Raw genomic sequence first — 20603 nt, 5'->3', positions numbered from 1 at the left:
TTATTCTACAGCATCATTAAATATAACATTGCATGCAGTTTAGTACTTTATACAAAACAAATCCACTTAATCATGTTTTCAACAACAACTAAGTCATATAATTCATTACCTTTCATCTCTCTTTGTAAAATTTCTTCATTTTCCAAACCCAGATTGTGTAATACTGTACCATCTTCTTCCACCAAACATTTGTCCTTAGGCTTAGCCACTTCATCAAGAAACATGTCTGTGTCTTGTAACTACTCATCAGAAAATGGATCTCACTCTCAGGGATCATCAATTCAGGTTCAAACATGATGATTTTTGTTCTTTTATTTATTTGTTCTGTTTCATAATGAGAATTATTGTTTTATGTTGTGATTCTGAACCCTTTCATGTTTGGAGTGGTTAATAATTTATCACATGATCCTCATCCTAACGACCCAAAAAATTGTTTACATGTATGGATTTGAAAAAAATTAGGAATTTGATTTTTGGTTGTGTTACCAATTAATGGATATCCTTGATGCTGATAGTGATCAAGATTTTAGGTAAGGGTTTAGTTTTCGATGTGACAAAAATTGATAATAAATGAATTGATTTGGTGAAATCGATTCTCCGTAAAAATAAGTTGAATGTAATGTGATTTATGTATGAACACATTCATATAAAAATGAGTTGAACAATAAAGTTGAAGTTAAGACAAAAGCTCCAAATTATAAGTTCAAGTTAGAATCAATTTTCAGGGCAAAATCAATTCTAGTGCAAAATATTTGGTAGCGTCAAAATCAATTTTAAACTTTTAGAATCAATTTGGCCTCCTCCAAAAGTGGAACTAGAGTTCTGCTATCATGATTTGGGGGGTGACGCAAAAGTTTTTGATGTCTATGTGACCATGAGTGAGATGGCACCGAGGAGAATCAAAGAATCAAACGCGAGACTTTGAGAGGATGACACTCTAAAGTCTTAAGCTAACATCATCGAACCAATCCACGTAATTATATCCTAATTAAATATAAACTATCTAAAATACCATTTTATTTTCTACTAAGAAAAATTATATGTCCCTCATATTTTCTCTCTCTGTCTCTCTCTCCTATCGCTCTCCTCTCTCGGTGTATCTCATCCCTCTCACATCTTTATCTCATTCGCTCCTGGTTCCACAATGAATGACTTATTTGTAAAAAATTGTTCTAAATGAATGATTTCTTTTAACTTTCATTACAATATTAGTTATTTTTTCAATTATACTCTCTAATTAATATTATTTGCATCATTCTCAATCTTATATTTTGTACTTTGAATCTACGGTAAATGTGAGTACATCAATACATAATAAGAATATTTTAGTAAATATATTATTTTCCCTTTCTTTTATTTACACACTTTTGTTAACATATGTGAATCGGTCAATTTAGTCCATCATTTCAAGATGGAAGAAGTAAAATTGTAATAAATTTCACTGTTTTGTTTGTGTTTTATTATACCGTCTAACAAATATCATGACAAAAAATTGTCTGTAACTCAAATAATGTTTGTCGTGTTCTCCTACTTACTTATATCAAACGGACCTTTATAGACAATAATAGTAAAATACAACAATAGATATTTTTGCTCAAAAAAAAAATAGATATTTAAAGTAGAGACGTACTTCCTTCGTCTTTAAATAATAGTCGTTTAAGGTTTGTGCACAATTATTAAGGAAATGATTAATTGTATTGATTTTAATGGTAAAATTAGTGTCATTTACTAAAACACCCTTATTAATTGTAGTTAGTGGAGTAGTTAGGTTGTATGAAATTCAATAAATAAGGGTATAATAATGGAAAAAAATAATAAATGTTGCATTGATATTCTAAAGTGACAATTATTTTGAGAAAAAAAAATGGTAAAGTGACAACTATTTTGAGAAAAAGAAAAAATGGTGAAGAGACAATAAGACGGAGGGAGTATAGGAAAAAAAAAAGGCAATGCCTTATGCCAATTTTCCTTGGCACTAATAGTTGAATGAGGTAAACGAAAATACAATAAAATGGTAAAAATCTCTTTCGGTTTAATTATATGTTCTAAGTTTCAAACCAACCCTAAAAATACAAATACAGCGGTGTTAAATTTTAAACAGGAGTTTTGTCATCCATTATCTTCTTACTCGACTCGAAGATTAATCTTTGTAACTGCGCGTAGATGATATTCGTCTAAAAAAACAAAATAGTTGAATGTAATACGTACAAGATTCCCTTCCCATTGAATGTTGTCATCCATTCAGAAGGTACCTTCACAATCTATCTTTCTTTGTTTCTTCTTCTACAACATTAAAATAACATACCCTTCAAACATCAAACAACATTAAAATAACATTGCATGCACTTTAGTTTATAGTACAAAACAAACCACTTAACCATGTTTTCTACAACAACTAAGTCTTATACTTCATCACCTTTCATCCCTCTCCGCAAAATTTCTTCATTTTGCAAACCCAAATTGTGGAATATTGTACCATCATCTTCCACCAAACATAATTTGTCTTTAGGTTTATCCACTTCAGCCAGAAACATGTCTGTGTCTTGTACGTACTCGTCAGAAAATGGATCACACTCTCATGGATCAACAATTCAGGTTCAAACATGATGATTTTTGTTCTTTTATTTATTTGTTCTGTTTCATAATAAGATTTATGAATTATTGTTTGATGTTTTGATTCTGAAATTCCTAAAATTATTCATGGTTGGAGTGGTTAATGATTTATCACATACTCTTCATCTTAACACACACACCTACAAAAGAAATTGTTTGCATGTACGGTTTTGAAAGAAGAAAAAAAAATTAGAAATTTGATTTTTGCTTGTGTTATCAATTAATGGATATCCAAGTTGCTAACAATGATCAAGACTTTGTGAATGTTTGAATTCACGGTGGATTTGATTGATATAGTGGATTCAAGGTGATTCCAAGTGCATATTTGGTACGGAGTTTGGGGGAAATATCTGTAGTGAACCTATTAGCTTAGTATGATTTGCGACACTTTGTAGCTTCAACAAAATCATGATGCCACCGTGATTTTGTCCGACCCACCATTATGCCAAAGATACACTAAGTGTGTGATTGGTTTTGAGCTATGAAGCACGGACACTCCTCGGATTAGGCGTGTCCGACACCGACACCGACACCGACAGTCCAACACGACACCGACACTTGTAATTATACTGAATTATGTGATTTTTTCAAATTATTAGCTGTGTCGGCATGTCAGTGTCCGTGTCGTGTCCATGTCTGTATACGTGCTTCATAGGTTTTGAGTTGACGAAATTTGATTTTGAGTGAGCCAATGTTTGGATCTGTGGTGTATTTTGCATTTTTTTCGTGTCCTGCTGCACATTCAAATGATAAGAATTATTGTTTTATTTAACTATGTTTTGATTCTGAACCCTAACATCTTTCATGTTTGTGGCGGTTAATAATTTATCTTCTGTCGCTCATCTTAACACCCCCCATAAAATTGTTTGCATGTATGGTTTTGAAAAAGAATTAGGAATTTGATTTTTGATTGTGTTACCGATTAATGGTTATCCATGATACCTTCTTCAAAATGGATATCCATGATGCAAAAAGTGATTAAGATGTGTTTTCACGTTTGGACTCGATGCGAGTTTGTCCGAATTTGAAAAACCCACCATGACCACAAACATTCAATTTGATTTCATTTACAGAAATTGATTTTGTAAAATTGAATTTAAAGTGATCAATGTTTGAATGTGTTCATGTAAAAAGTGAATTGAACAATAAATTCCACGCAAAGGTTAATTCTAGAGATAAAAGTTCCAAAATCTAGCTTCAAGTTAAAACAGTTCCGAGGACAAAATCAATTCCACTTGAGAAAATTCAAAGGCTTCAAAATCATTTATGCACCTCTATAATCAATTATTCCTCCTCCAAAACCGAAAGTGGACCCAAAAATTTCCACCACGCTATTTGGGTGGTGACGTCGAAATTTTTTATGGCTCTGCGACCATGAGTGAGACTGCGTTGGTCGTATTTTACAGCAATTCTCCGCACTATCGGGGATCATGTTGTGGTCTGCGGGAGTTATTTAAAACCTTGACAGTGATAATGAATCTGAGAATTTGTGGTCCTGTTCTGGATTCTTTTTTTTAAGGGGTTTGGATTATGAGTTTCTCAAGTGTTAATGTGATTTCTATGTATGTAGGGGGGTGAAGCATTTTTCAGGGGTGTGTTGGAGAGTATGCAGTCAGTGTACTTGAACAGAAATCCTACAGCAAAGGCAATATTGGACCTTGTTCACTCTGTCGAGAACAACTCCTTATGCTATGATCATCTTGCATTCAGGACATTTGGGGTACTTCTCTCATTTACTTCCTTCCTTCGCATACATGGTTTTCTCGGTTGCTCGATTATACTTTGTTAGCTCAGTTATTGTGTCTTATGCACTTGATTATAGGTGAATGGTTATGGAATTGACTCCTTGGCTAGTTTTTTCCTGGACTATGGCTATACGCAACGAGAGGAGCTGAGATTTCCAGGGAAAAAATTGAGGGCGTTGTGGTTCTCACCTCCTGCTGATTCACTTTCTGGCAGTGGCAGTGGCATGAATGGTCCCTTGCCAAGAATTTTTATATCAGAGCTATTGGTAGATCAGATGAGTCCGCAAACTCAGGTATGTTGGTGAGAACGAATATCAATTAGTGTCTTTCAGCGTCTACTCTCCAAGAATTACAATGATTGTTATGGAGGAGACTGTTTCGTCCCTCTTATTTGCAGTTAGTTTCAAAACTAAGCAGAGTAATAATACGATTACAGTTGTTAAGCTTATTTTTATGTTGAAATTGGAATGGAAATTTATGTTTTCAGCTCTAGATATACTCAATGACATGATGTTGCAAAGTTATTGCAAATATTTATGAGATTCACTTTAGTGTTTGAGGTTTTGACGAGGCATTTGTTAATTTTCATTATCTTCTTTCTCACCATTTGAATCGTAGATTCACTTGCGAAATTCCAATCGTCAATATAATGTTTTGTTAAAAGGTCAACATTTAAAGATTAGTTCCAAGAGAGTAACAATTTCCAGTGCACAGAAAACACCAATTTTCAAATTTTGGAATAAATTGTATTTAGCATTAGTATGTCTACAATTTTCTTGGTACGGAGCTTGCCAAACCATGATTTTAAGGCAGTGGTTTCTTCCGTATCGCATGATTTGTTGTATGACTAGTAGCTCATTTATATGATAATGATCATTTGAGAAACAAAGAGATATGGGGTTTTGATTTCTTAGTGTTAGACTTAGATATGACAAGTAACGGCATATTAAGATTTAGGTGTTGGTACACGTATATTACAATATTGTTCATAATGAGATATTTTACTTCTATCGTATGACACCAATGGTTCATCCTTTAATCTCCCTTGCATTGTAGCATTCAGAAACCTGTTTGTACTAAAAGAAGCTGGGAATTTTCATACAGGAAATAATTAGGAAATACACAGAATCATCTGGTAATGGAAAAAAGTATGCAGCTCTTGCGAGTTCCTTGGGACATTTAACATGGGAAAAACCATTATATTCAGAGTTTCAACAATTGGCAAGGTATTAGTATCTCTCCACCTAAAAATGCTATTTGAAGAAAGTATCTTCTTTTTTCAAGCACTAATTCACTTGTGGTTTATTGATACTAGAGAGAGTGAGTACGCTGCGTGGACGCTAGTCAATGGTCATGCACTGAACCATGTCACTATTTCCACTCATCGGCTGAAAACTCATTTGAGGGATATAAAAAAGTTGAACAAGTTTCTTGAGGAGAATGGATTCAGATTGAATTCTGAAGGAGGAGTATTGAAAGGTATGTATCTTTGTTTATTACTCTGCAAGTATAAAATATTCTGGATATTTTCTAAACAAAGTTAACGAATCCAATGTGTAAATTTAAGTCAATCTATCACTAGTCTCTTTCTGATTTAGGAAATAAGCCCTTTTAAATTTAAAGTTCTAAGCATTTTGAATAGTTAAAACTGGTTGTTAATTGTTCTGCATAGATTTTCTCATCATTGATAGGCTTTAGCATTTAGAATTGGGAAAAGGATTTTTTTCGGTATGTCATGTACTGCATTCTCTCAAACTTATAGCTAAATAACTTGAAGTTGAAGTTGTTTTTCACATTACTATCAAGTATCATGCGAATAACTTGAATATTTCCTCCATTTCCAGTGAGCCCTGATGGCCTTCTCCAGCAAAGTTCAACTGTAGCAGATTCCGTTTCTTTCCAATTTTCTGATGGTGTAACAGAATCAGTTCCATGTTCCTACATTGAATTTGCAGAGCGTTTTGTGCTGCCGCAGTATGAAAATTTACCTCACACAGAGGTAAGCAGCATTCTTTCTCTTAAGTATCATGTTTAAACTTTGTATTGTAATTCTCATCTCTGAATTTTTATGGATGAGATTAGATGTTTGTAATCATTGATCTGTCTTTCAGTTTAGGACAAAATTGTGGACTACTTTAAGAATTTGAATGATATGTGTATATGCGTATTGAGTGCATGTTTGGATTGACGGTGAGTCACCGTGATTTTTGCAAAATCTACACTTTGGAGCTTCACAGAATCACGGTGCCACAGTGATTTTGCCGAATTCACTATCAATCCAAACATACACCTAGTTGTTTTCTGTAGGATTGCTAATTCTTCTTGTTACTATAATGAAACAGATTAAAGAGTTCCATAGGAGGGATGGTTTTGAGGTAGCAAGTGCTGATAAGATCTTTGAGAGCACATCCAAGGAACAAGTGAGCAGAGTAGGCTCTTAGAAGGCCTCAGAGTGTGCCGTGATCATGTCATATACTACTTTTCCCTTTGGGGAAAGAAAACATTTTAGACCCATAATGTACTGCATGATTCAATTGGGTTTAATAATTTAGCAAAAATAGTTTCTTGTTCACCTCAAAATCAAATACACACACATCGGGCATGCTTTTCATCAATTTCTGTTTTGCGTCTTATCTAATCGGTGTTGTATCTTGTATTAAATTTCAAAGTAAGGGATACCAGAGAAAGATAAAATGGTATTAAACCATGCTACTCCGGTCTCAAATGGGGAAGATTGATGTTCTTAATACATGCAAAAGAATGGTTCAAAGAGAGTAATAATAATTCATATAAACGGATTAATAGTTCTAATATATCAACTGCAAATCAGAAAGACAAACAAAAGATAACATCAAGATAAAGCTGAATTATTAGTATCAGCTAACAAAGTCTTCAACCAGAAAGGAAGAGGATTTAGACTTGGCCTGCTACCCTTGACAGATAGCCGAGTCCCTTAAACATGAAGTCTTGAGTTTGATTCCGGACGAGTGCATGGAAAATATTTTGTTGGGAGAAATAGTGTCTACCTCATTGATTTCTATGTCTTGAGCAGAATTAGGTTTTTATATTTTGCGTCAATTATTAATGATTGTTGGATCCAACCTTCTTTTGATTTAGCAATCTTTTATGTTAGGTTTATTAGAAGATAAGCAAATGAAGTTTCTCACTGTTTAGTTAGGTTAGGTCCATTGATCCTCTCGGTAACAAGAAATAATATATATAAATTCAGGAGCAAGATTCATATTTAATTAATCTTGGTTAAACTCTAACTAATAGTGTTTAACTGTCTAAGCTCTAACTAACTGTGTATAACCATCTAACTAACCGCTTGTTGACAGTTTTGCGAGGTAGCTCTCTCTGCAAGTTAACTTATCAGTGTGCATTCTTTGTATTGTTTTCTGTATCTAATTCTTCATTCTTGAATAAAAGTTACTTGACACAAATAAAAGCCGCATAAACAAAAATTAAAACGTGACATAAGACTCAAATTTTCATAAATAACTATACTAGTCGTAACTATTAGATATAAAAAGTATTAATAACTATTAACAAACTTTCATTATGTACTTTCTCAAAAACTCTACATTGGGAGTTGATTCCATCCTAACACACTACATGTCAAGCTCAAGATTTTATAGCCAATTGTTGCAGATTGAGAGTTGATTGTCCATAAATCCAAAGATGTTATGCCAATGGCATGTATAACAAATTTTAAAATTTACAAGAGTTGAAAACTACATTAATTCTCATTTAGTTATGTATTGACATGTGCGAAATGGTTTACTGCAGCATGTTTTTGAAACGGAGAGAGTATTCAATAGTGGTTTACTTGGTTTGATCATGGTCCTTATTATAATTCTTGATAGAACTCATGATTTAAAGAAAAATATAGAAAAGTGAAATGGAAATGATATTGATTATGAAAAAATTATTACGTCATGACGTATATAGCCAATTAGACCAATTCATTCCAAACTAATATAATTAACATGTAACTAACCTTTACATCTCTTGTAGTCCCCCTCAAACTTGCATGGACCCTTTATAGTACATGATAACATGATTGAGTTCGCACATCACATGCTGGTTAGTACTTAGTATTCTGCACTCCCTCTCTAATTGTGTTGTCTCATTCCAATTTCCAAACTCCAAACACAAAGATGAAGAGAAGATAAATATCTCCGGGAGTATTGGAACAAAAATGTGTGCTTTAATGTTATATAAGATAAGATATAAGATGCGTTTGTTTTTTGCTCAAAAAAATGTTTTTTTTTTTTTTTTATGAAAAAAAGGACTAAATTGTCTTTGAAAAATTATCAGAAACTAGAATAGCCCTTAATTTTGTCGTAGGACACGTAGACAATGTATGACATACCATGATGGACGAAATTTTTTCACATAAGCAGAAGAAAAAAAATTAGATTTTTAGAAGATTGTTCAACTTCGAGTGAGTTTGTTATAACTTTTTTTTAAAAATAAATTTTTATAGTGTAACATCTTTTTATTATATTCTTTTTAACAAAGGATATTTTAAAGTAGCTTCAAATGAAAAATTTGTTCGAATAACTTACATTAAAATGTCATTTTAAATATTTTATCATTTTAACCATCAAAAGGAAAAAATATTTTATCATTTTGTTATAATTTTTTTATAATAAGATTTTAAAAAATCACCTAAAAAAATGAAACTTTGTTGGAACGTAAACACCAAAAGAAATTACGTGTATACCAAAATAAAAACTAAAAACACATCATTTAAACGTGTATTGTTTTTATTGTATGTAAATCGTTTTCAATGATGACAATGCTGGCAATTATTTCACCCAAAAGACCCACCAATTATTGAATGATCATAATGCATTATCTTCTGTCAAAGAAATAAATAAAAAAACATTATCTTATACTTGAATCTCAAGCGCACCATAATCTTAGACTTGTGAAAAAATATAGTGTAGTATATTAAAAGAACTAATCATTGATCAAATCAAGTTTGAATTTTTAACTATTAGAAGATACTATGCTATAAAGCATAAAGAGCACCTTATAGTTTAAATATGGCTAAAAAATCCTTATGGTTAAACAAAGCAACCAATCATTTCCTAGATCTTAAGCAACATAAATTAATACAATAATAAAGTTCCTTTCTCATCTTTCTATAAACAAAAGCTTGTGATTAATTTAAGGAGCCACAGTGTTTAACATCATACACAAGCAAAGCCTAAAGAAATCAAGAGATAACATTTCCATGGGCAAAAAAATTAAGTAAAATAATGTTTAAATATTTTCAAACAACCAGAAGAAACATAAAGAGATGAAAAAATTTCACCAGCTCTATGCTTTGACATTAGGTTTAGGTGATTGTTGAGGATACTTATGGTGATAAGGAGATACATGTGCACCGTTCGGTATCGAAAGGCTCCTTCTCTGCTGTCCGTTGCGAGCAAGCGACGCTCCTTGTGCATGCATGCTTCTAGAATTTGGACTCGCTCCAAACCGCTCGGCTTGCATTGATTGGAAATAGTACGAAGAGCTTGCCATGTCCTTTAGGTTTGGTAGAGGCATTAAAGCTTCGACAACTTCACTCATTAAGGGTCTAGCTTTTGGATCTCTGCTCAGGCAGTGATGAGCTAGCTGAGCGGCTTTCTGAGCTCCTTTTACGGAAAAGTGACCTTCAAGACGAGGGTCTATCAACCGGTAGAACCTTCTTCGCTCTCCTAGATGTGGTCGAGCCCATTCCACAAGGTTATGTTCACCGTTGGGTCGGTGTTTGTCCATAGATCTTCTGCCGGATATCATCTCAAGTAGTACGACTCCAAAACTGTACACATCACTTTTTGACGTAAGATGACCTGCCAGTGCCACACAAGTTTGAAAACATACAATTATGTAATACAGATGTTAGATTACATTTAAATAGAACAAATGACATTGAAAATTATCAACAGTATGTAATAGAACTATGACCTTAGTAAAAGTTATAAGCAGTTTGAGAATGCAACAGCTAAAATTATCAAACTCATCAAACACAATTGATCATCATAGACAGGAAATTATAGACATCTCAGTTATATTAACATCTTAGGGTCTGTTTGGATTGACTTATTTGAGTTTATCTACTAGCATAAGCACTTGTGTTGTGAGTCTATTCGGAAGAGTTTATGAAAACAGTTTATACTATGTCTATAGGTTGTTTGCAGGTTATTTCCATAAACTCTTGAGCATAGATTATGAAAACAGCTTATAGCTTATATAAAACAGTTTGACTTAGGTTTATCTTTGTTAAAGAAATAGCATACACATGAGCAATTGTATGATAGAGGCTTAGAAGCGCTTAATTAAGTTGTTTATCCAAATAGTCGTGAATATGGCTTATGAGGAGAAGAATTAACATCACACCTAAAGAAGGTCAATAGCAAAATATGTACTACATGCTAAAACAGTCCCGCAAGGAATCATGAGAAATACCTACAAAGTGTAAGCATGTGTTACATCAATGATAACTTGTAAAATTGGATTTTCCATATCAAGATAATCTAACCTGTCATGACATATTCTGGTGCTGCATAACCATATGTTCCCATCACCCGAGTAGACACGTGGGTTTTATCACCTTCTGGACCATCTTTGGCAAGACCAAAGTCTGAGAGCTTGGCATTGTAGTCCTGATTCAGAACAATATTAGACTGACAAAATGGAAAGAGCAAAAATGTAATCTTGTTGTAATTTTTGGTACTTACTGCATCTAATAGTATATTTGAAGTTTTAAAATCCCTATATATTACTGGTCGTTCAGCTTCTTCGTGAAGAAAAGCAAGACCCTTAGCAGCTCCCAGTGCAATTTTCATCCTAATGGACCATGGAAGAGGCATGGATCCTACATATGATATAATATCAATTTCTACATGAGAACACCAAACAAGGATATAATCCAACTTTAATATACTAGTACGCCATATTTTCAAGTTACAGTCTCTACTCGTGAAAGCTTTAAGTTTAACATAAAACAAGATACTCAAAGAAACGGGATAATCATAATATGAAACATCCTTATAACGCTAAAATTTAGTTCCATACATTAATCTTAAATCCGCAGATCATTAGAGCAATACACCATATAAATAAGATGCACCAGTCTCTTCTCAAATGCAAAGGAAATAATTTATGCTAGAAACCAGGTTTCACAAGAGACATCCAGAAGAGTCCAATATTTGATAATTTATGCTATTATAATTTCAAGGTATTTTCATTATTATTGAAAGGGGAAATGAGATAATAATTAGTCAGAAAATGGTAACGTACTCCTAAATAAGTGATTTTCCAGGCTTCCCCGAGGCATGAACTCGTACACTAGCAGCCTTTGATCATCTTCAATGCAGTAACCTATGAGTTTAACAAGGTTTTGATGAACTAGATCACCAAGAAAATTAACCTCTGCCTGTAACATGTTCCAAACAAGAACGTTAGTTAGAATAACAGAATTCAGCAATAACACAAGATGAGAAAAAGGATTGTTAAAAGCTATACGAACCAGCCATTCTTTATGACCCTGAAGCCCATCATGGTTAAGGGTTTTTACAGCAACTGTAAGCCCTGTGCCAGGTTTCACTGGAGCAGTTCCATTTTCTTCGATCCAACCTTTGAAAACACAACCAAAGCCACCTTCACCAAGAAAACTCTCGGGCCGGAAATTTCTTGTTGCCAACTTAAGTTCATTGAAAGAGAATTTTCGCAGCCTGGAAGCAATTTTAAGCTCCTCTTCAAGTTTAGTAGTTGAGGAATTGCTTTCTGCGTTACTAGTGGTTGTAGAAGAGATTACTGGAGCAGTTCGTTGGCCTCTACTTGTATCATTAGTTGATTTACTTTCAGCTAATAAGAAGCCAAAGAGATGGGGAAAAAGTATTAGAACTAGCAATAAAATTTGAAATAACATCTTGTGGTATAGGCAAAGAATATATGTGAAAACAGACACCACCTCAAGAGTAATTTGATAACTCAATTATTCCACGCTTTCAGCTTATGCTTGAAATTCAGTTATTTGCAAATAATAACCTGGGATTAATTTCTTTTCTAATATCTATTCAAATTTGGCAATTATGTATTTCTTAACCAATCCAAAATGCACTGTGTGTCATTCTGTTAACTTGAAAGACAGCATACATATTAAAGAAACATTTTTTCACTACAAAACCTACATATTCAGAATATCCTCAAGGATTAACACAGAAACCCTCTTCAATTCTGCTTTTGGAATAAGCAGGATTATGAGAAACTCAAGTATTTCAACTTTGTTTTTGTTAACCCTCCAGTTCTCAGGGGAAGGGGGCCTGGTAATCTAGAGTTCGGCCGTGATGTTAGTATGGTTTGGTAACTGAACATTCATCCTTTTGAACAGCGACCACATCACACATAATCAAAAACCCTTGTTTTTCAAATATCATTTGAGCACCATTTTACATTAATTAGCACGGTGATTTTCAATTAGATTGCAGGAAAAGGTGCTCAAAGAAATTTCAAAAGCAAACCAAACGCTAAAGCAACGGAAAAAGCATACCAACCTGAGTACTATTTATACATAAACAAAATCATATCACAAACACATTTTACAAACATAGAATCTCCAAACACATCATAAGAACAATCAATCAACAATAACACATTTCCAAGGAAACGGTAATTACCATACTGAGTACTGGTACCACTGCCACTGACTGAGCTATCAACTTTGGATCTTGAAGGAATGCAGCTACCAATGAATCTCAACCCAACCCAACACCCAGTTTTTGTTTTTCCATCATCAATCACACCCTCATTCTCTTTATCCTTCTTCATCTTCTTACTCCCCTTTGATTTAGACACATCCCAAGACTCCACCATTTTAACATTCTCAGAACCCAACAACCCCATCTCTAACAAACTCTATAGAGAACCAAAACCTATATGCAAGTACGTAAGGCCTAGCTCAACTGACAAAGCCGAAATTGTTACTCTGAACACCTTCATCGCGTTTGAATCCAGGATTTGCAGTTGTGTGTGTGAGTTTCAGCGTCGTCTATAAATTTAAATAGAAAAAAAAAATTAATATCATCAAAATTCAAAACTGCACAGAATTCCAAACATTACAACAACCCATCAATGCCATAACTTCCTACAACCTCAAAATCACAAACAACCCCAGATGAAAAGTTCTAAAATAAAAGCTAAAAATCAAAACTTTAATATCATGAAAATTCAAAACCACCCAGAATTCCAAACATTAATACAACACAACCCTTCAATGCCATAACTTCCTACAACCTCAAAATCACAACCCCAGATGAAAAATTCCAAAATAAAAGCTAAAAATCAAAACTTTACACACAAAATCAGCTCAAAAACATGTAAATAAGAAAACCCAGAAATGAAAAGCGAAAAGAAAAAGGAAATAGATCAGAATGAGTAAATTGAAATACTAAAAAGAGAAAAAAACCTTGAAGGATGGAAAAAGGGTTAGTTGGGGAAGTGGAGAGTAGAAGCAGAGAAAGAGAGACAACAGAACAGAACAGAAAGTGAACTGAATTGAGAAATCTTGGGTCTAGAAAAATGAAATTATCGGAGATGGGTCCTCCTCGTATGTGACACAAACACAAACACTACAGTACTTTGTTGTTAAACAAAACAAAACATTGGGAAATTAATCAATTCAATCAAATATAAACCGGATTTGCTAACTTTAAAATGAGAAACCGGCGGTAATTTTGTGTCTATTACCATTATTTTCTACGGATTTAGATGAGTAGAATTACCATGATCCATGGTAATTTGTAAAAAATAAATAATATAGGATTATACTAACAAGTATCTTAGAGTATTTGTTAAGGATTTTTTTTTTTTTTTTGAAGGAGTATTTGTTAAGGATTTAAAATTATAAATGATGGATAATGTCTTTTTTTATCACAAAGTTGCAGATTCAAAATCTAAAGTATAGCAATATGAAATGAGTCAACAAAAATATTAAGAAAAAATCTTATAAAAAAAATCAATATTCCACCCCATAATCTAAAAAACAATGATAATATTACCCATATGCATTAATCTTGCATAAAAAAAAACTGTGTGTAATTGTTTTTCTTCTATTATTTAATAATTTTTATTATAAAAAATTAATATCATGCTATTAGTAAACAAAAATTATCACAAGTTTTTTCTTGCTAATAAAGGAATTTTATTAACTACTCAAATTGAAGAAATTCACGGATATGATTATGATCATGGAGACTAGAATAATGAATCTTCTAGTTTATTCTAGAAGAGGATCTTTTAAGCATATTCTATTAGTTTGTTTGGTAGTATTGTTATCGGGTGGTTGATGTATTTATCTTACCATATCTATACAACAACCTATATAAGCATTGTGTTATCCTATTAAAAATAACAAGGGTTAAATATGTTTTTGAACCCTATAAATATATCAACTTTTCGTTTTAGTCCCTCTAAAATTTTCCTTCAACTTCTAATCCCTATAAAATTTTCAATAATTACTTTTAGTCCCTCCTTTAAAGTAAATTCATATGTAGAATTCATATTTTCTTAATATGTGTTAAATGAACAAAATGCTCGGTTATTTTGGGACGGAGGGAGTATCATATAATGTAAAGGACATATGCAAGTACAGGTTGCAGATAACTTATATTAGTATAGCCACGGTGAATCAGATTCACTTAACACACATTGCATGTGCTGAGATTTAACAAGTTGAAGGCCGAAAAGAATTGCTCGTAGTTTTTTGAATAGGTAATTTTGCGCATAAAACCCTACACAAATTTACAGTAATTATCACAACTCAACCCACAACAAGTTGAGCTACCATTGCTGGAAAAATAAGATACATCGACATTGAGTTTGAGGCGTCTAAGAGGAGGATGAACTCAACTATGCTTCTGATGTGCAATGTTGATTCCTCTAGATGCCTTAGTTTGTTAAAATTCCACAACAATGTGATCAACATGATTGTTTGCCAAATTCAAGAGCTTCCCTCCCATATCTGATCGATGAGAAAGTATGAGCATATTTCTATCCTTCCAAAGAACCTACACCATGACTCCAAATAAGATAGACCAAATTCTAAAGTAGATTATCAATATCCTTACACATCAAGTTCCGTTCAATCCAAGCAAAAAGATTGAGACAATAGAACTTAACCACTCCAATGTTCTTCTCTTATGGCCTTGGACCAGATTTGCATCTTCAAAATCACTCAGAATATGCAAAATTGATATAGAGCTTCCATATATCTACCACACTGAATATCAAAAGTTATGTATCTTTAAACTCTTTCTTCATTTGTGAGAAGTCTTCCATGAGCAATTTCCTACAAAGTGGCTCTAATTCTAGCATGTTCTTTCCACTTCCAATCTTTGTCAAAGAGGAGATCCAATTTTTCCTCAAGAAGCATAGTGTAGTTTTTCCTTAGGCGCCTCTGGAAGCTAGATTCGAATGGGGCACATCTGGGCCACCAAGAGAGGGAGACTTGGCAAGATCAATAACTTCTCTCATATATGTGGAAATATGTCTCAAAATTCTCTTCCAATACCATCACATTCCCATATTATTTCCATAAAATGCAGCAGTGTAGTTTATTTCATTAGGATGGACAAGAGGGCCAAATTGTTCTTCAAGATTAGCATACCCAGCAGCAGTGTAGTTTATTTGATGGAGGGGAGGGGCTCCAAGATAGATTCCCAAGTCATCATTTTGTTTTATGCAAAGAGTAGCTCTATCAAAGCAATATGAGAGAGATTAGGTTTGTTACCTCTTCTAAATTTCAAGGGGCGTCACCTATCTTGATCAACGAGGTCTTGAATGTTATTGTTTTAGCACCTATAAATGTTTAGTAATGGTGACAATGTCTTGGAATTTTCAATGAGTTGTTAGTCCCTTTTGTAGGGACCATAAATATATTTCAAGGTGCACTAAATTTTCATTAAATATTAATGTAGAATGAATTTACGATAACCATAAAATGTGTTGATTCCTATAAATAAGGATCTTTTGAGTTTAGTCCTTACTAACTTTTAAGAGCTGTTTTAGTCCCTGCAAAAATTTCTATATGCAACTTTATTATGATAAAACCAAATTTATTTAATTATTTTAAAATTTTTGAACAATTTTTGGCACACATGTTTAGAACAATATAAAAAGTTCCCGCACAAAAAAATAAGATCCAAATTTGTTTTCGAGATCCAAATTTTAGTTAGTTTAATTCATTTCAAGTTAAAAAAATTAAATTTTTGTAAATGAACTTTTTATAATGTTTTAAAAAAGTATGAAAAAAATCATTCAAAAATTTAGAAGTATAGAATTATTAGACAAGTTTAGTTTTATAAGGGATTGAGTGTGTGTTTGGTTCAGCTTTGAATATAATTGATTCTGACAGAATTGATTCTGATAGAATTGATTCTGACAGAATTGATTCTGAGAGAATTGATTTATGTTTGGATACAATTATGTAGAATTGATTAAATAAACTGATTTATGTTTGGATACAATTATGTAGAATTGCTTTTGAATGTATAATTACTAAAATAGACATAGCTAAAGGAGAATTGATAAAGAAGGATAATTGATAAAGGGCAATAAAGGAAAATAATAGGTTGTAATAATAAAATATAAAATTTACTGTTTAAAATTGATTCTAGAAAAGCTAGAAGCTAGGATTTGTAGCTTCAAGGATAATTGCTTTTGGGGGATAGAAGCAATTCTTAAAAGCTGAACCAAACACGTTGTTTTTGGCTAGAATTGCTTTTGGCACTGTAGAGAATTGCTTTTGGGTGGTAATAAGCTGAACCAAACAGGCCCTGAAACTAGGTGCAAACAAACTTCGTAGGGACTAAAAAAACACTATGAAAATAAAGTAAGGCTAAACATAAAAGGTCCCAACTTTGTAGGCATCAAAAACATATTTAACCCTTGATATTATAAGGCATACCAAAGATCTGAAAGATTCAAATAGAAAAATAAATATTTGTGAGATCACAACAAAAAAATAAATAAGTACATGCATAAAAAAAATACACAAACAAAAATTAACATAAATTTAATATAAAATTGTAATTAGCAAAAATTAAATTAATGATTATGTCAAAAAATTAATTTAATAAGAAAGATATATTAGATTAATAAATTTTAAATTACTAACTTCTAAATATCCTTAATATTAACTCTAAAAGTTGATCTAGTGGTAAAATGACATATCTTGGACATGGAGGTTTCAGGTTCAAGCCCCATCATTGATTTTGAAATGAGGTAAATGTAATTCCCTTTATAGGGGTTCTCTGAGCCCTAAAGTTTTCTCTACTTTGATTGAGACACTGATAAGTGCAAAATTTATGTATTTTTATATTGTTTTATCGGCACTTGTTGACTTGTTTTACATGTAACTTAAGGAATATGTGAATATTCTTAATTAGTGTAAATATGATTAAACTAACTTTTGAGAGTCATATTTCCTTACATTTTGTAACAAAGTGGAGCCCGCATGATAGCTTATCCCGGGAGGAAACTATGAATTTTGATATGTGACGATCTTCCAAACTTTTTTTTAAGCAAGCCAAAACGAATTATATTATCCGGGACAAAGTCTACTCTCTAGTACAAGGTGTGCAGAAAAAGCGGAGCAAGAGTACAATAACGAATTCTGAATTAAAAAGAGTCAACCAATCCTCAAACAAATCAGGGGTTTGCTGCCACCACATATTGTAACAAAAAAGAAAATAAACATTTTTAGCTTTCAGCCAGCATAATGTAGACATTTTAATTTTATCCAAAAGTTGCATAATTGATTTAACCTTATTGGAGAATAGCCTATTATTCTTTTCATTCCATAACACCCAAACCGTGCAAAGCCATATAAGTTGCAAAAAAGAACGACGAGATTTAACGTCACCTAAAGAGTACACAAACTGAGTAAAATGATCCATAATAAACCGGGGATCCACTGAATGCACATGAATCCATGATTTAACATGTTGTCAGAGAGCTCTAAAAATAGGACAATGGATGAAAAGATGGTGTGCTGATTCATAATGACCACATCCAAATACACACCATTAAGACTCATTTGGAATAATGTCGCGACGCACCAAGTTATCCTTTGTAGACAATTTGTTGCGTAAAAGACACCACACACAAATCAAAACCTTCAGAGGAACAAATTTATGCCAAACAGCCTCTGAATCTTTATCGTAGTTATGCATCTCCTGCCTCATAAGCATTTGATACACACCACGGACGGTATAACCATCACCCACTGAAGGACACCACTGCCAAACATCTGTTACATTATCCTGCAAATAAACGTTAGAAAGCAAAGACCCACACTCCCCCACTAAGTCCTCCTCCCAAGCTACCAAATGCCGCCTCCACCCCCAAGCTTCCCTTCCTTCACCCCAGCCTAAGGAAAACATCTATGCCACTATCATATCCTTATGAACAGATAAATCAGAAAAGACGCCTAAACCTTTCCCGGAAGGGAACCGCCCCCACTCAGCAATCGGTCCAAAAATAAGTAGTAAAACCATTACCAACCTTCCACTGAATACTTTAACTCCCTCCCTCTCCACCAATCCCCTCTCAGATTTTCACAATCTTCCTCCAATAGGCATAACCTTCCCTCCCCCCTTCTTTAATGTGTCCTCTCTCCTCGCCGTAACGACATAACAACACCTTAAACCACCCTCTCTATTCACTAGACACCTCCAACACCATTTGCATAAAAGTGCAACATTAAATTCCTTCAACCGCCAGACCCCCAAAACACCTAACTCCTTACTCGTGCAAATATAATTCCAATCAACCCAAGCAATTTTCTTATGGTCTTCACCCCCACCACAATTTTTTTTTTAATTAAAATAGATTCAATAGAGGAGATTATACATGCGGGAGATTTGAAGAAAGAAATGGCTCAGACAAGTAGAGAAGACAGGACAGACTGGAAGACAATTAAGCGACCACCAAAAGACAAATTTCTACTCTTCCATTCAAACAGTTTAGCCTTTATCTGATCGATAATTGGCTCCCAAAAAATCAAACGTCTAGCATCACCACCAATGGGGAGGCCCAGGTAAATAAATGGTATCGACCAATTTTACAAGACAAAATTGAGGCCGCCTCAAGCAACTAGGACTCGTTAACATTAATAAGACCAACATGCTCTTATGGAAGTTTACTTTCAGCCCCGACATAGCTTCAAAAAGGACGAGGACAACACTCAAGGCTCTAACATTTCCCCAACTCTTAACGCCTAACAATAACGTATCATCAACAAATTGCAGATGGCAAATGAATGTAGGAGTCTGCGCACCAACACTATACCGGTAAACAAATTTACTTCCGCCATCGGCGTCATCATAACGTTCAAACATTCCGCTGCCAGAAGGAAAAGAAAAGGTGAAAGCGGATCACCTTGTCTCAGCCCCCTCTTCAATTGAAATACATCTGTAGGACACCCATTAACCAAGACCGAAGCAGATGTTGATCTCACACATTATTTCATCCACTTCCACCACAAAGTTGGGAAAGCCATCCTACCCATAACATCATCCAAGTAACCCCAATCAAAGGTTCATTCCTAGGCTACTATTTCTCTAGAACCCGAATAGAAAGATGTGAGCATACACTGATTTGTTTGATCATGAGGAGAGTCTAGTGACCATCACATTAAATTTTAAAAATTATGCAAGTAATTGAACCATGAAGCACATATACTCTTTAAATTAGATGTGTTCCGGTATCGGATATGATTCCAGTATCTGACGTCGATATATATAATTACATTGAATTATGTTAATTTCTTAAATTATTATCGGTATCGATGTGTCCATGTATGTGTCGTGTCCATTATATGTGTCTGAGTCTATGCTTTAAAGTAATTAAACAACACAATTTAGCCCAAAACTTTAATGTATTAGATATATTAGTCATCTCAATTGTATGACGTTTTTTTTTCCTGTTTGGATGTGAGTAAGAGACTTTTTATTTATATTTAAGTCTCTTACTCACATCCAAACAAGAAAAAAAAATGTCGTGTTTCCATATTTACACGTGGTTTTTATGAAAACTGAGGTAAAGTAGTCTTCCATATTAAATCACTCAGAAAGCTATCATTCAACATGAAGGGGGTCAAGGGGATCTCTTGGGCCATTATCTTTTCAATTATTTTTTTAAATGACTAATGTTAGTAATTTAGTTCATAGAACGGTATTTTTTTTC

At 33.5% G+C, this 20603-nt stretch overlaps 2 protein-coding genes across 4 annotated transcripts; one reads left to right on the top strand and one right to left on the bottom strand.

Annotated features, from left to right (window-relative positions):
• The first annotated feature begins 49 nt into the window (after window positions 1–49).
• On the top strand, window positions 50–6973 carry LOC146921361 (2-oxoadipate dioxygenase/decarboxylase, chloroplastic-like). Of its 2 annotated transcripts, none has more exons than XM_085714799.1 (7): window positions 50–285; window positions 4184–4333; window positions 4436–4651; window positions 5463–5584; window positions 5674–5837; window positions 6203–6357; window positions 6701–6973. In XM_085714799.1, exons 1-7 carry the CDS (start codon window positions 73–75, stop codon window positions 6797–6799), a joined length of 1119 nt encoding a protein of 372 aa, XP_085570925.1. In that variant the 5' UTR covers window positions 50–72; the 3' UTR covers window positions 6800–6973. The 2 variants fall into 2 exon arrangements, with proteins under 2 accessions (XP_085570925.1, XP_085570924.1); XM_085714798.1 differs by having other exon boundaries at window positions 50–2595.
• Window positions 6974–9508: 2535 nt separating this feature from the next.
• On the bottom strand, window positions 9509–13905 carry LOC146921360 (serine/threonine-protein kinase PBL34-like). Of its 2 annotated transcripts, XM_085714796.1 has the most exons (7): window positions 13825–13905; window positions 13037–13407; window positions 11887–12224; window positions 11658–11793; window positions 11096–11232; window positions 10897–11020; window positions 9509–10207 (listed from the first exon to the last, which is right to left on the bottom strand). In XM_085714796.1, exons 2-7 carry the CDS (start codon window positions 13260–13262, stop codon window positions 9690–9692), a joined length of 1479 nt encoding a protein of 492 aa, XP_085570922.1. In that variant the 5' UTR covers window positions 13263–13407; window positions 13825–13905; the 3' UTR covers window positions 9509–9689. The 2 variants fall into 2 exon arrangements, with proteins under 2 accessions (XP_085570922.1, XP_085570921.1); XM_085714795.1 differs by having other exon boundaries at window positions 10897–11232.
• Between the last annotated feature and the right edge of the window lie 6698 nt (window positions 13906–20603).

This window comes from Medicago sativa, chromosome 5 (genome assembly GCF_051527215.1).
Source record: "Medicago sativa cultivar Bolivia chromosome 5, Bolivia_mono, whole genome shotgun sequence".
Classification (NCBI taxonomy): domain Eukaryota; kingdom Viridiplantae; phylum Streptophyta; class Magnoliopsida; order Fabales; family Fabaceae; genus Medicago; species Medicago sativa.
Note: the sequence above shows the minus strand (reverse complement) of the source record. Positions and strands in the feature narration are given on the sequence as shown.

What these genes read in the sequence shown, in the direction of transcription:
- LOC146921361 (XM_085714798.1), top strand. Translation starts at nt 2,380, where the DNA reads ATGTTTTCTACAACAACTAAGTCTTATACTTCATCACCTTTCATCCCT. An exon ending in AGATGAGTCCGCAAACTCAG is followed by an intron (nt 4,652 to 5,462) that starts GTATGTTGGTGA and finishes ATTTTCATACAG; the next exon opens with GAAATAATTAGGAAATACAC. An exon ending in TGAAGGAGGAGTATTGAAAG is followed by an intron (nt 5,838 to 6,202) that starts GTATGTATCTTT and finishes CTCCATTTCCAG; the next exon opens with TGAGCCCTGATGGCCTTCTC.
- LOC146921360 (XM_085714795.1), bottom strand. Translation starts at nt 13,262, where the DNA reads ATGGGGTTGTTGGGTTCTGAGAATGTTAAAATGGTGGAGTCTTGGGAT. An exon ending in AGGGTCATAAAGAATGGCTG is followed by an intron (nt 11,794 to 11,886) that starts GTTCGTATAGCT and finishes AACATGTTACAG; the next exon opens with GCAGAGGTTAATTTTCTTGG. An exon ending in ACCAGAATATGTCATGACAG is followed by an intron (nt 10,208 to 10,896) that starts GTTAGATTATCT and finishes TGGCACTGGCAG; the next exon opens with GTCATCTTACGTCAAAAAGT.